General features: G+C 38.4%; 1 protein-coding gene across 10 annotated transcripts in view; it reads left to right on the top strand.

The window, feature by feature from the left end:
• Positions 1-15,164, top strand: part of TTC29 (tetratricopeptide repeat domain 29) — a 316,699-nt gene extending 301,535 nt beyond the window's left edge. For all 10 annotated transcript variants that reach the window (XM_042870538.1, XM_042870535.1, XM_042870537.1 and 7 more), the window contains 2 exons: positions 14,445-14,535; positions 14,923-15,164. In XM_042870538.1, the coding sequence (XP_042726472.1) occupies positions 14,445-14,535; position 14,923 (92 nt within the window). In that variant the 3' untranslated portion in view covers positions 14,924-15,164. The remainder of the gene's footprint in view (positions 1-14,444; positions 14,536-14,922) is intronic.
• The last annotated feature ends 625 nt before the right edge of the window (positions 15,165-15,789 follow it).

Raw genomic sequence — 15,789 nt, 5'->3', positions numbered from 1 at the left:
TTCTTCAGCGTTGGAAGTCCAGGGGAAGCCTTCACAGTGGCGGAGTACATCCTTACGTGGTAACTAAAATATATTGTGACTTACTGTTTCTTCATTATTTGGCCTTATTCATTTCTTGTTTGGAAGAAAAAAATGCTCTGTTCTTCATTACCATTTCCACACTTTCTTCCTTCATTCTTTTGTTCACATTTTTGCTGTCTTCAGGGTTTTCTTCCATCGTTTTTCTGCATTTCTTTCCTCAGAGGGGCTTGAGTCTTCATTCCCTGTCCTTTTCTCACAGCTGCAGCTAAATAATCAGAGTCAAAGTTAGTCCTGATAACAAAATGTTGTTCTTTGGATACAGAGATAACGTCCTAATCAAATTAGGATAGGAAGAAGCAGGTTGCTCTTCAAGAAACGTTGCTTTATGTTGTCTGCCAACTTAGGCAAGTACTATTGCATTAGTTATTGATTAGCCAGTGGAGGAAAAATTTGAACCTCTTTGAGAAAACGAATAGAGAAAATTGTTCAGAGGCGCTATCCTCGAAGAGGAGTGTAGTGTAGTGAAACCATGGAAACCATCAGTGATCAAAGAGGGAAAGATTTGAGTCTTCTCCTTGGTCACCCAAAAAGAGGCAAGGAAGATTTTGAAAGAAATTACAAATTCAGTTTGTGATCCTTCAGTCACTTTTTTTGGTTGGTTGTGTGATCTGCTGTTTGTAAAGGAGTCCCAGAATACCCCTAGTGTTTTTTGAAAACTTCAGAAGATGTGTCACATCCTCTGCGGCGTGTTGAGACGTAACCTTGGATGATATTACATAACCTTTTGTGTTGGTTAAGGCTGGGTCTGAAGCTATAAGGTATCTTTGCTCTCAAGTTGGTAAAGTAGCACTATAATGCAATAATTATAAATATAAAAATAAAGAAGTGAACCAACCAGAGCGACATCCCTTTAAGCTTGCTGCTGTAAGTTCTGCACGCGAAGAAATATAGTGTCCCTTCCAAATCACACCGTGATTAGCAGAAATGGTTGGTTGTGTGTATACACGTGTGATTGTGAGCACCTCCAGACACACTAATGAATAAAGGCCAAGTTAGAAGGCCTTTTCAAATTAAAGGATTATGATGATGTGAATAGATGTTTGTGAGCTGGTCACTGGTAGATGTAGGCCAGGTAGTAACATCTTGAAGAAACTTCTGAAATAAAACATTAAATAAACTTTTGCTAAGGTAGTACTTCAATACTTGGATACAAATTTAAGTTCACAAACTTTAAAATAATATCTCAAGCATTTCTTGATGCCTAATTCAGTTTTGGGAGATAAGCTTATTACTCCCTTCATTACTCCCTTTTATTTAAGATACTGAGTTCTTCTCTCTTAACAGTATTGTCGTCATTAACCTTCTGGGGTAAGGTCTTTTCATATGACACTGGTCTTTCACATTGGATGGAATTCTTGCTTCAAATATCCCCAAACCGTATAGATAGTATACAGTAGTCGTGTTTTTTCAAAAGATTTCTCACATTATTCTCACTGTGAAATAGGATGACGCTTCATCTTTGAAGAAATTGCAATGGAAGTTCTACCATCTTTGCACTCTATAGTCTGTTTTAAGCCAACTGAGGTTCTTGGTGTATTTTTTTTTTTTCTTCCTTGTTTGTTAGTTTGTTTTTTAAATAACATCTTTAGGAGTGAAGTTTAGCTGTAATATTAGTATAGATGGGGAGAGACAGAACCCTTAGTGGTGAATGCAGTGTAAAAATCTTGACCCAAATTTTCATAGAGATTATCAAGATGTAGAGACAACATTTTGTTCAGTTTACTGTGTCAGAGATACCGTTAATAGGCCATCCAGTGATTAATGAAGTAACTTGCAAAATTCTGCAGTCAAGATTGAGCCCACATCTCAATGACTGTTTGGCAGTGATGTGGCACACACTAATTTGTTTGTTTCTTTGATTTGGTTGGATAGGTATTTCCTTAGAAAACATATTACTTCTAAAATAATTAATTAGTATTGTCTTAATTGTGTGATTGACCATAAACAGATTCTGATCGATAAATATAAATCTCCCATATCTCATAATTCAAGCTTCTCTATTAATGTTATTTTTGAAATGCCAGTACCTGCAGTCCATATTTGTAAATCTTTTCTTTGTTTTTGGAATTAAACTTCAGAGTAAGTTATAATAAAATACTCTGTTTTGTTACAGCATTACTTAAAAACTCCCAGGGAACTGAGCTTTAAATATTGTTCTCTGTAACATGTTTTCCCTGTGAGACAGGAAAATCAATTTCGTACAAAACCTTTCCATATAATAACTAATAGTGAAGTTGTTTTTTATTGGGTTGGTTTTGTTTTGTTTTGTTTTGTTTTGTTTTGCCATTGCTAACAGTAATGTGAATGTAAATATATATAAAAAGATGTGCATGAGAAGTCTATCCTTATTAAAAAGCTGAATTTAGTTAGTGTTCTTTAAGCTGTCATTGTCCTGGAAGAAAGCAGAAATCTTCTCCTTTCTGAATTTCCCATAGGTATCTCGAATAATGAATAGTAAGAAAGACTGCCCAAAATTTAGAAGTGTTGTAGCTGATGTGAAGATGTTGTCTCAATGGGTGTAGTTGTTCTGGCCTGAATCAGGTAACATTACCAATAACGTTATAAATAATGCATCAAAAGAAGGCCTTTAGAATGCCTCAGAGTCTCTTGGTCAGTGCGAGTCACTCGCATATTGCCGGTATTTGATACTATCTAATCTGACCCTTCTTTGTGGCCGCACCCAGATGTTACGGAAGAGTAAAAGCAGAATTAGTCCCTGAGGAACATTGCAAATAACAGGGCTGTTGTCGGGATGGTGCTTTTGGGAAAGATTCAGATTGTTCAAGTTTTACTGTTGGCTTACATGTTACTGTGAACTTCATCCATCTTGTTGAGGTGAGACCATACTGTTGGACAGTGTCAAATGGTGAGGAGTAGTCTAACGAGCAACTTTTCTGCCTGTCTTCTGTGCGCTGGTCAAAGGATATCGAACCTTGCTGCCTCAAAAGCCATTCGGATTCTGTGCCTTGCATTTAAACTGTTCTACTTTTCTAAGAGTAACTCTGACTAGAAATCCCTTCCGGTAAGCATTTGACTATGCCATCTTATGCAAATTTAAGAAGAGGCTTGGTGGAGATTAGAGGTTGGGTTGAAAAGTATACATACATACATACATACATACCTATATATATGTATGATGGGCATCTTTAGTATCAGTCAAAAAATACAAGAGAGCATTCTTTTTTGTTTTTTTTTTTTTTAAAGAATATTTCTTATTTCCTTTGCCCTCAGGAGGGCTTAATGCCATGCAGAATAAATACCAGTAATAATGGTAAAATTGGCATACATACCACTCAGATGCACAGATGTATATGCAGATTTGGATTTTTATTAGGCAACTGATTATTGTAAAACATATTAGTTGTGTTTCAAGCAATTATTAATGAAGAATACTCCTGTTAAAACAAATACATAGTTAGAGATCTTAACTGGAACTACAACACTCGAAAAACAGTATTGACTTTGTTTTCTGCTTTTTCGATTGCACAAACTTGTGAGTTGGTTCAAAAATGTTTAATTTAATTACTATTGAAATATAAGTCAGTGACTAAAAAGGACACCTTGTGTAAAAGCGTACTGCAGCTTCCCCTAAAGAAAGAAATATTGGGCTGATGAAAGCAACCTATAGAGAATGTGAAATAACAGCCAAGTGCTGGCATTTTAGGAATGTCTGTTCATAGATGTGCAAGTTTTATTTCACATTGTCCTCGCCCTTCTCAATAATAATGACTGATAGCCTCACTTTGTGATTTCCCAGCTTTTAAGAGTATATTTTTATTTATTTTTTATGACCAACCTTACACTTGTTAAATGTAATTTTTGCTTTATGTAACATAAAAAAAGAGCACATCTGCAGTATGCTGTCCCATGAATTAACAAGAATGACTGGACATAAGACAGGAAATCCTTTAAAATCATATGTTCACATTAAATATCTGGGCTATCTCAGTAAAGGAGGTCTTATGGGGTCATTTTTGATGCAGTGCAAGTAAACCGTTTTTGCTCTTGTGAAATAGTTTCTTTCAGCTTTATATTGAGCTTGTATAAAGGCACATTACATAAATAAGGGCTTAGTTTGTACATTAGTCTTTTACATCTTGGATTCTTACTAAATCCTTGTTTTCACCATCTTGATGCTTAAGAGAGATTGATTTCTGCTACATATGTTTATAGTGTTTGTTTTGGTATGTCTGGGATTGAAAACAAAATTAACACGCATAATCAATTTTCTTAGAATTAAAAAGGATGCTTGTATACCTTTCCTCACATTCTTGTGAGGGGAAAAAAAAAAAAAGAAAAAAAAAAAAAAAAAGAGAGATGTGATAATAAAGAAATTGATTTGTTCAATCACAGGGTATAAAAACATTAGCCCTGGGAAAGAGCCTTCCTCTAAGAGCTTTAGCTGCCCAGTCTCACTTGTGTGGCACAAAATAATTTGCATTTTTAGAGAAATTTCATGTCTTTTGTGAGCTCTAGTGAAACATGAACAAATTGCTTTCTTTCCTCTTTTCTGATCTTATAAAGCTGAATCCATTAGGGGCTGAGTCAAACACTAATGAAAGAAAGGCAACAACTGAGATGATGGAAACCCTGGATTAGGTTTCTTAGTAGTCCAAGCCCAGCTGTCATGGCCCATGTGTCAAGTTAGTGCTCTTTGGGGAGGCCCAACAGTACACACAGATGTTTTTTTAGCTGCTTTGTTACAACAGGCCTTCCAAGCAGCTAGGAATTAAACAGAGAAGCAAAGATTAAGAATTAAGTAGAGCCACGGCAAGCACCTTGCCAGAGAGCTTTGCAGTCAGGCAAGGAAACTTCTCCAAAGCTGCCAACCCACTGCTGCCTGCTTTGCAGCCTTGTTGTGACCTCCTCGCTCTTCTGTGCACGCTGAAGTGGTGATCTCTGGAGGTGCCTCACTCTGCCCCAGGAAGGGTATGATGGCACAGGCAGGGGGTTCCCAGAACTATAGTAGGTTGGGATCATCTCAAGTACCACGTTCACTTTATTTAGTGTTGCAGAAATGATCTATTACGAAATTTCATTTCATTATGAGAACAGTTACCAGGAGAAATAAATAAATAAATGAGAAAAAATTCCATGAGAGTCCATCTCAGATCTGTTCCATGGGGAAAAGTTACTTTCTTAAACCTGAGCTGGTGGCCTTGTATGACTTGTATGACACACTCTAGGAAGGCACTTCAAACTGGCAGGAATGGCAAATGAAGTGGTGTCTGCCACTACTTCCACCAATGCCTTTGAGAGCAATCGGGCTGTCAATGAAACCTTTCTCTTAACAGTCTGACTATGGCAGCAAAAGAGAAATAACTGATTCCTCTTCTCCCTTTGCACTGTGATTTTGGGGGAAAGGTCTGGATGAAATTTGTTTGTCTGTCTCTGTTCTCCCTCCACCCATTTTTCCCCACAGCAGCTCTAAGTCTCTGCCATGCAGCCAGTGTCACTCAGTGCTTCTCATCCTGGTCTCACCACTTGTCAGTTGAAGATTGGAGGGGCAGGGTGATATCTTTTACTTTAGGAGGACTTGAGTTTGTCTGGTGGATGTTTCTAAGCTCTGCACTGACGTAATTCAGAGTGAATTTGAAGTTACTGAAGTAAAATATTTTTTAAAAAGAGATCTGTTTTGAAACAATCTGGCATTGCTGGCCTAACTGTGCTGACTTCAGGGGTTGTTTAACTTGAGTATCAGGCCCAGAGTAGCCAGAGCATTTATTTTTAACTTCTATCTTCTACTTACACATTCTTAAAAATCTCTGTGGTTGTATAACTTTCCAGAGTAGCTTACAAGTCTTATACTGACTGCTAATAAAGCAGAAAAATCCATTTCCATTTTTCAGCATAATCTTTTTTTCATGTGAATCTATTTCTCATCGAAAGAACCAGATGACTGGTCTGAAGGCTGAAGATCTCTACTTGTCTGTAAGCAGATAAGAAGACAAGCCTTTCAAGTTGTCCCGTGCTATCTGGAAGAACATGGCCATAAATCCAAAAACTGAGAGAAACCAAACACCACTCAACATTGCTTTGACCAACAATTTGTTGGTCCAGCTGTTCCCAACACCTGGGAAAGAGAATTAGACCTGATCTCACTCTGCTGGTAAAATCAGCAAAGAAAGCTGGTGGGGAAAGTTTTTTGTCCACGGGACACTTTGTGCAACCAGACGTGAGAGATATCTCGCATACGTTATATCCACGTTGCCATATATAAATGCAAGGACTCGGCATAAATCTAGACCTTAACTTCTTTAAGTTATAGAGCAGCTTCATTATTTCTTATTTGTGGTACTGTACAGTGGTACTGTAGACCTGGATACCAGTTGGACTTCATTTGAGCTGGATATTCTGCAGTGATGCTGCAAACAAAGGGCAGCATGAAACTATGACAGTGCTCAGCTGCAGAAAAAGCTGTTGCCTTGATGACAGCTGTGTGATTAACATTAAAAAATATCTATGTTGTAGGAGCCTTTTGCAAAAGAGCATATGAGGGTAATGTGGTAGTTTGATGGATGTTTATGGGCAGCATGGGAGGCAGTCTGAAGAATGCCTCCAGAAAAATTCAGAAAGTAGGCAAAGTAGTGGGCTGGAGTAGAAGGAAGGGAGAGGAGCCTTGTCTTCTCAGTAGCTTCCTAGCAGCACATTTCTGCCTGGGCGGTAGCCAAGGCTTCCACAACGAGTAGCTGTTGTACACCTTTCTGAGGGCATCCTCAGAATAATGGAGAATTAGTGGAAAAGCAATTCAATTCAATTATTTCTACCCTTGTATGCATTGATCTGCACCAAGAACATTGTACGCTTAGTGGTTGCCTTCACCTACGTGGGGGTTTCTGCTTACTTTAAGGTAGAGAGACACTTTTTTAAGAGAGAAGTAGGAGCACTTTGTGTCAGTCTTAGAGGAGGACTTAAGCTGTTGCAAGGAATGATGTTATCTCCAGAAAACCCCAGTAACAAGAAAATGGATACTTCCATAAGGGAATTTGTATCTTCTTTTAAAAAACATACCCATCCGGATGCTTCCCCTACTTTTCCTCAGCCTGAGAGGATGTGCTCGTGCCTAAGATGAGTTAGTGTATGTAAAGCTGAAACCAAATAGGGAGGAAAAAAGTGTCCCTGGCATCCTCACTTTTTCTGTAGCAGATGCATTGCTAGATTTTCTCTGCTTCACTGGCTTCGTGTTTCTGTACCCAAAAGATATCTTTGGTTAAGCTCTTGGAGGACAGTTTCTCATGGAGATAGAGAGGGGGGAAAAAAAAAAACGTGTTTTATTGAGGCCTCAAATGGTAAAGAGTTCGTGAGCCACTAGGCAGAGCAGTCACTGGTGTGCTGAAATGAACTCTCAACCATTAAAAAGTACTCTTACATATAGTTGTAGAAGAGCAGGTAATCCTTCAGAGGCAGCACCAAACTGGAACGTAAAGAAAGAGATCTGCAGAACAAGAGATCCTCAGCAAGATTACATGCAGCACTCATGTCAAAATACAGAGGTAAGGGGAAAAAGAACTAAAATCTTAGATAGCTCTAATCAGAGACATTCAGAACTGTATTTGAACTTCAGTATGCTAATGACAAATAATTAAGCAGGAGGAAGTGTTTAAGTAATCTTTTGCCTCCCTTTGGGAGCCTGAATTTCAGAGAAAGGGGTGCTAGGTGCTCTCTGATAGCCAGATCCCTTGAAGATGCATCAAGCTGCATATTCAGAAATAAATATCACACACTACCAGTGATTTAAACACTGAGCCTGTTTTGCTCAGTGGATAGAAGATGGTATTTACAAAATGCACAGCCATGAACTGTCCTGCTACCTTGTCTTGCAGTTTTAATTGGCCTTTGAAACAAGTGTGTGGGGGAAGGCAGCGAGAATTTCTCAGTGTACTGAACTTGGGTGACTTCATCTTAGAGTCATTGCTGTGTCTGAAATCTATGTTGAATTGTATTTTACTCATTTAAGGAGTACCTGTTGAACGTTGCTTTTCTTCAAAATGAACTTTGCAGTGGTAATTCTGCATAAATACTGAACACAAATAGACTTCCTTTGTTATAACTGTTGTATTGTCTAAAACATCAGTCCGCTAACCTTTTCTTTGCCTTTTGCAGTGAGATTAGATTTAATTCATAACTCTGAAGATGTGTGTTACAATGTCTGTGTGTATATCATTAAGATGTGTGCATTTTTTGTAAAAAGGAATGTTTTCAAAAAAAAAAAAAAAAAAAAAAAACTGGTAGAAATTCTACAAGAATGTAAAATATCGCTTCTGCAAGCAAGATAAGGATTAAGTTTCATAAGGAGTTCTGAGTGGCTTTTGGACTCTCGCTTTGGTGGTGGCTCACGATTCTCAGCAGAGATCGAAGTAGTGGCAGTGTTTTTATGCTACCTTTATGTTCTTCCCTTGCCAGCTCCTCAGCACAGGCAGGGCTCGGTTGGCATCTACCACAAGACCGAGGGCCTTCACTTTGCTCAGAGCTTTGTTGTCTCAGGGAGTTCTCCCAGGGCTTATCCTGTCTTTAGGAGAGAGCAAGTGGGTTCCAGCTGTGATCTTGATTCTACTTCTGGGTGAGAGGTGAAAAAAAAGAAGTCCTTCTCTTGGTCTTCCAGAAAATCTCCTTGGCACTGTGGAAACTTTGTTTAACCAGCTGGACAGACTTTCACCCTGCTTTGAAAACTGCCTTGGACTGAGAAGGCTTAAACATTGTAAATCTGAAACAGCTTCCTTAATTTCTCCCAAATTTGGTCTGGAATGTAGCCAGAGGCAAGATGCTGTATTGAAATTTAAGCTCGTAGTTTGGATTTCATATAAAATTCGAAAATTTGGTAAAGACTACTAACTAGAGATTGGCAGCTATTTTTCTGAGAGTTCTTCATTTCAAATGATCATCTCACTGGCACTTTTCCAAAGATGATTTTTCTCTGTCATCCTAATTTCTACTTACCTCTAACATCCATATAGGAAAAATATGCTGTCTTATTTTGGCTTTAAGAAAATACATTTCTGATGGCCTACAAGTAAAAAATATGACATGCTAGAGTTGTTCTTTAAAGTTTATACTCAACAAATGGTTTGTGAAGAAGATGCCGCTATGTTGTATTTCCGCATAAGAGAAAGCGTAACCTGTCTGAGGATGACTGAATATAAGGAAGTAAGTGACAGAATGTATTAGGTGGGGAAAAAAAAATCACATTCCCACTTAAATTTCTTATCCAAACCATAAAAATCCCTCCCTTAGGTTGCCATAGTCTAAGTAGACTTTAAAATAGCCTACAATAAATTCTGCTTCTCATTCTTAAACTACCCATCTATAAAGCCTTTTTTTTTCCAGAAAAACCCACCTGTTCAATGTGCTTCCTGTAGTTCATTCAAAGCTCTCATTTGTACTCATAAAGATTCATTCGTTGCTGTAAATAATGCATATGGTATACTAAAAGAGGACCAACTCTAGCTTTTACAATCTCAATTAAACAACTTTGTCTGATAAAAGAAGCGGTCTCATTCCTAGCTGGGTCATAAGCCCTAAGGGTCTTGTTTGCATGCCTTTATTTATCTTTGCCAAGCTGTCCTGCAAGGATCTGAAAGCCAAGTGAACCTCGCTGACTACATTTTTTCTCTCTATGTGCCTACTCGCAAAGGCTGATGCTAGCACAGGCACAATTGTACTGAAGCAAAAGCCCATCCCTGAACTTAATCTAAAATGCAATTGGATGATCTGTCCTTTTCCAAGTCCCAACTTCTAACCTTTCTAATCCAGAGAGCTCATCTCTCTTACACGTGGCTCTTACAAATGCCTGTGATTAATAATGACTGTGATTCATTAGCCTGTGCTGTTTGCGTTGTTTCCCCGGTGGGAGCATTTACTGTCTAGGGATAGCCTATGATTACTCTGCCTTGTGGAACAGTAAGATGCTTTCAATCTAATGCGCTGTCCATGTTTCAGCATAAAATAATATTAAGGCATCCACATAATGGAACTGTCTGAAGATTCATTTTATTAAGCAGTGAAAGAGAATGTGTGTGTGTGTTTGTATGTGCAAGGGAAACATCATCAGCAAATCTCTTTCAACAGAAATGTAATTTCAGTAGATGTTTCACTTAAAGACACAGCTATATGGAGGTGAAGTTCTTTGGATCTGAGGCTGAAAAATACTTTATAGCCAACATCTAATTTGGCACAATTAGCTTACTCGAATTACACACAGCCTATTCAAAATAAGGAAAAAAAAAAAAAAAGGGAAACAGAGGTAGAATTATTGTATGTATTCCATTTTGCACATTTTTATTTTAAATGCAATCTACTTTCAAGTACAAAGCTGCAGTGCTCTTAAAAGATTACTATTTCAAGTTGCTTCACATACCTTAACAGAGCATGTAACCTTTTTGCATTATATGATCAACTTTTTGACAGTGCAGGGCCAGCACAGCTAATGGAATAATAGCCTGCAGGGTCCAGCTAAATGATATACGAATATAATCAACCTTTGTGATGACTATTCAAAAGTAATCCCTTTAGCTTTCAACTGCAACATATAATTCAACCAGGCGAGGCCATATGAAGAAAATCTCTGCAGACTCCACTGATACAATATGGCCTTCATATCCCCACAGTGTGTTTGCTGCTCACAGTGAGTTTTAAATTTAAGGTAATGGCTACTGTATATTCATGTGAGCATAGAACAATACCTTTGATTTGTTGGAGAAATGTAGCATTAGCTACCAAGGGCCCTATTCAGTAAACTTTGACACAACCCTTATATATGGTTTACTGCTTATGCTAAATGGAATATGCCTGATAAATATGCTTTGCATGCCCAAATTGTACAAATTCATTAATCTTTATATTCATAAAACCGCCAAGAACAACTGCCTTCCTTTCAAGTGAACCTAGTCAGCATGAGTGGCTAAACATGTGGGCCCAGACAGCTCTTAAAACAACCATTGCATCATTCTTGGCTTATCGAGACAGAAAAAATAGGAAAACCTTCCACAAGGCTGGGACATGCCTATGTTGTTGGCTGTCATATTATTTGCTCCTGCAGCTTTATTCCTACCTTGTTACATCATACTGCAGATTATATAACTGAAAACAGCTGCATGACCTTTAAAAATGCAAGTAATTTTTTAATGACAATAATGGATCGTTGCTCATCACTTGCATTACGCTGGCATGATAATGTACCATACCCATCAAATCACAACTAAGGTATAAAGGGTATGGTGAAATTTTCTTTCTCTCTCTCCCTTCTGGGACAAAAATACAGGGTTAGGTAATAGTGACCCTGAATACGTGGCATCCACTGTATCAAAGCAAAGGAGATGTAACAAAAACACTGTATTGCTTCAAATGACTTCTCTTGCTTATACAAAATAGTAAAAGTTCGCTCACATCAACAGCAAATGTTTTGTTGCATGCATACCTACCTAAATATATATGTAAAAAGCACATTGCTGAGTTTTGAGGCATTGTATTTTAATATTTTACGTTACTTGAGCTACAGGGGATAAGCAGGGCAGGACATAGACTTTCTCCTGTTTATATGCAATGTCACTTGCGCTCACAGCCATTAGGAAGCCTTTGCACACTGCAGCAAGGAGTTCCATCAATGTGTCGACCATGCACAAGGAACTCTTACTCTGTCTCCAAGCCCACCAGCTGCTGTTTTTGTCATATCTTACTTCATTATTTTTTTGGAAGGGGTGATAAAAAATGGTTTCCGCATCACCTTCTGCATGTTACTCTCATTCTTGCTTTTCTTGACGTCTCCTCAGAATGTTGCCTTTCTTTTTTTTCAAAGAATTTTCAGCTCACATCATCAGTTTGTGGAGCTTTTCAGTAGAGTTCTGGTTTTGAGTATTTTCTCATCTCATGAGCAACGCAGGTGTGGTCCATTTTCTTTATAAGCTTTTGAGATTACGTTGCCTATAATGTCCTGTCCTGTAAGTCGTTGATCATTGTAGCTTAAGTCTTTGTAGCTGTGGCTTTTATTATTTTCTGTGACTTCTCACTAAGTATATTCTGAAAAGGACTTACGGTTCTGCTTAGCTGTTCTCCTAGGAACGTAATGAAATAACAAGGGTTTCAGAAGTTTAGCAGTCTCTACATGGACACATGTAAACAGCAAAAACAACAGAGATGCCAATTCTGGCTGCACTAAAGATTTGGCCAGACAATTTTAATTCTGTTTTATCAACAGCACTGATAGTGTGTCAAGAACATCCCATTATGATTAATTATATCTATGTACTATTAATACATATTAATGTTTATCTCTGCATTTTTCTCAGCACAAAGAGATAGAAGGAGAATGCTTGATGGTGTGATCTGTGGTGGTATACATGTATTACCATTATGAATATGAGATGTTTTTATTGTCCCCAAATAGCAGAAAATTGCCAAGAAAACATTTATGCCTCAGTATTCCGTCAGTTATCCTTGATGTGCTTCATATTTGCTGAGAGGGTAGAACTGTTAATCAGGCAATAACAGTTTGGGGTCCAAGCGCAAAGGCAAAAGGCCAAAGGGTGAGTGAGAATAGCAATTTATGCTATAATTCCCCATCTATCACGTGCACCTCTCCACTGTTTGTATGTGTCCATTTGTGGAAGGTGCATCACTGTTAGAGACGCACTTTCATGTGTATTTCATTATGAATACGTCTATCCTGTACACATGCAATCACATTTTTGGTTTAAGTTACCCACCACTCTTGCACCAGTCTTTCATGGTTGAGATACAGAGATCCTTGAATTCAGTTAGAGTTGGTTGGTTGATGAATTCGATGCAGTTGGATTGGATTTTGGTGTTTTGTTGGATTTTGTTTTCCACATATTACGCTGGCAAAAGTATTTCCACTGATGTACTTCAGGAGTGGTTTCAGAAAATGTTACCTAAATAACTACGTGGTTAAATACTGAGTGAACCTCTAAGGTTCAATGGTACAAAATGAGATTTCGTTTGATAACTTACGCTAATTCTCAGATGATCTTCATACATGTATTTATCCCATTCTTATTTGCATACAAGTACTGGTGAAGTTCGAGTTAAAAATTATGCATAATAAAAGCCCATGATATGATGAAATAGAAACTTTGTTGAGTTTTGAGGCATAGTTTACATCTGTTCCAAACTTCGCATTGAACGTTGCTTTTTATCTCCACTGTGACAGTATAAGTATTTTGGAAATGAATTAATTTAGGCTGCTATGTAGGAACCACTGGCTGTTAAGACAGAGTCCAGTTTTAGACACCACACTGCAGAAAGGTAGTGACAAATACAAAGGATCCAGCTAAGGATAGTACAGAGGTTAGAAGGCAAATATTCAGGAGACTGCATTTGCTTATCCCTTAAAAAGAAAATAAATATATTGTTATTATTATTAGAGGAAGGAAAATAGTCCTTAAATCAATAATAAGGTGTTGTGAAAGAGAACAGCGTTTCTTTTTCCTTCACGTCTATCAAAAGTAGAACAAGAAGAGAGATCAGCTTTATTTGCAATAAATATTTCTCGTCAGTATTAGGGAAGAAACTGAGCTATAACACTGTGAAGCACTGAAACAGAGAGATTCAAAACGTTGTGAAAGGCCTTCATCCGTAGGCTTTCTTGAACAAATTCGATGAATACGTGTCAGTTATGGACTAGATATACGTGCACTGTCTTTGTTTCAGGATGTGAACCCATCAGTAGTTTCCCAAACAGGAACCAGGCCCCCTGGGACGGCGTGGCTGTAACTAAGCAGAGGGAGGCGTGTTGCTGGGGGTCTCTGGGAACAAGGCAGAAAGCTCAGCCCAGAGGTGGGAGTTCGGTGCAGAAATGGAGCAAGGGCTGAAGATCACAGGCCGTGGGATCAAGGGAAGCATCTGGCTGGCAGTAATGGTGGAGTCAAGCAGTTGCCTTGCAGCCAGCTGCTGTTTTGACCATGTCCCATTAAGAGTACACTGCTTAGATATGGCAGCCTTTCTTATCCAAACTCCTCACCCTGTTCTGCCTTCTGCACTGTTCTCTTTTGCCCTAGACAGTCCTCTGGCTGCCATGCTGCCTTTCAGTGCTGTCCTTGATGTCACCCCCCCAGATACATCTTGGTTGTTGGCTCTCCAGGTGTTCCCACCTGGGCGTGTTCCACAAAACCAGCCTTTCTCTGAAAGCCAATGCTCTGGAGTGCCGGAAGAAAAGAAGTTCCTGTCAGTTATGTGATTCAAAGTCTGTATTTTACGTGGCTCTCCTTACTTTCTGTCTAGGATTACCCTCTCCTGTGACTTTGTACTCGGTTACATATTTTTGAAATAAACTTTCTAAGCAACTACTGTTAATAGGAATGTTGTGAGCCTGAAACACTAACATATTTTCGTTTCGTTGTTTTTAATAACAGAGCTCGATATAGAAACAAGCCCATGTGAGCCTCGTCCAGAAACTAGCCCCGGTGAATCTCTTCCAGAGACGCAAATTCCAGATCATTCCTGGTACAGTATTTGCTCTTAATCCATGTTCTTTTTGACAATAATGTGATTTTTCACAAAATGTCATTGGTATCAACATTTAACTGGGTTTTGGCAGTAACTGCACATCAACTGTTGTACTGTGTCTAAATAACAATATTTTTCCTGCTTGTAAGTAAACAAATTCGTGTTTCCATCACTTTGTTTTTCTTATTTTTTACTGTTTTCCCCGGTTTTAGAATTCAATTGCTTTTGATCATGTAGTTGCTTTTAATTTGCAGAAATAAGTCTTTGAGACAGAAGAAAATCTGTTAACTAGATGCTGAAGTCAGATATAAAATAGGTAGGTATCGAGAAGCATGCATAAACTTACAACACTTTCTCTTTGTTATTTCTTGTTTTTCATTGTAGAAAACACCTGCTTACTTACAGCAAAGCTGACAGATGAACGTCGTGAGTTCAGGAAGATCTCTGGAAACTCGGGCAACAAAGTAAGAAGATTGGTGGAAGTTTTGTTGTTTAAGTAAGAGCACATTGTATAAATACGTGTTAGCTCTAAGTCCCTAAACGACCGATTATGACAGTCGTATGTGTGGTTCCGTGTCTATATAAAAAATAGCTACTGTCACTGAAATAAATGTGAAAGGAAAGAGTAAGGTAGAGCAGTGTGCTTATTGTTTGTGTCACTTACTGTCTTTCAGAGTGTTAAGATACCAGGCATCCTATATGCCTGAGAACCCAAGGTTCTCAGTATGCCGGAAGATCACTTTCTAGATGTCTGGATATCTTCTTTTAATCACAAATTATTGCCCCATTCAGATGAAATAGACTCGAACCTTGATGCCTTATCAATGGAGCTTCCTATAATTTTTAGCATCTGTGCTTAACGATTGTGGCTCAACCATGACCTGAATAGAATAGGCAACAGGTTCCACTAGTGACCCACAGAAGTCTGACTCGCATGGTCTTCACAGGTGTCAGAGGTATTTCTCAGCTGCTGTCACTGTTAGCCACAAGAGCAGTGAAGGGACAGAAGGTGGTGGCTATTGCCTTGCAAAGTTCATGGCAAAGCAGACTTAGGAACTTGCAGATTTTATTTAGGAAAACTGGTTCAAGCTTTTGTAATTTCACATATTAGAAAACCTGTTCTTTGAAACTTCATAAATATGAATAATTGACCTCTCCTATCTTTAAACAGAGGTTTTCAGAGTCAGAGTTTGAAGCAAGCTCCATTGGATCTGTAGTCATTTTCTGTGATGGTCTTTAAGTAAGCAATAG

Source organism: Lagopus leucura, unplaced genomic scaffold (assembly GCF_019238085.1).
Source record: "Lagopus leucura isolate 7727_CA_CO unplaced genomic scaffold, USGS_WTPT01 Super-Scaffold_100004, whole genome shotgun sequence".
Taxonomy (NCBI): Eukaryota; Metazoa; Chordata; class Aves; order Galliformes; family Phasianidae; genus Lagopus; species Lagopus leucura.
The sequence above is the reverse complement of the archived record's forward strand: the minus strand, read 5'-3'. Positions and strand labels throughout refer to the sequence as shown.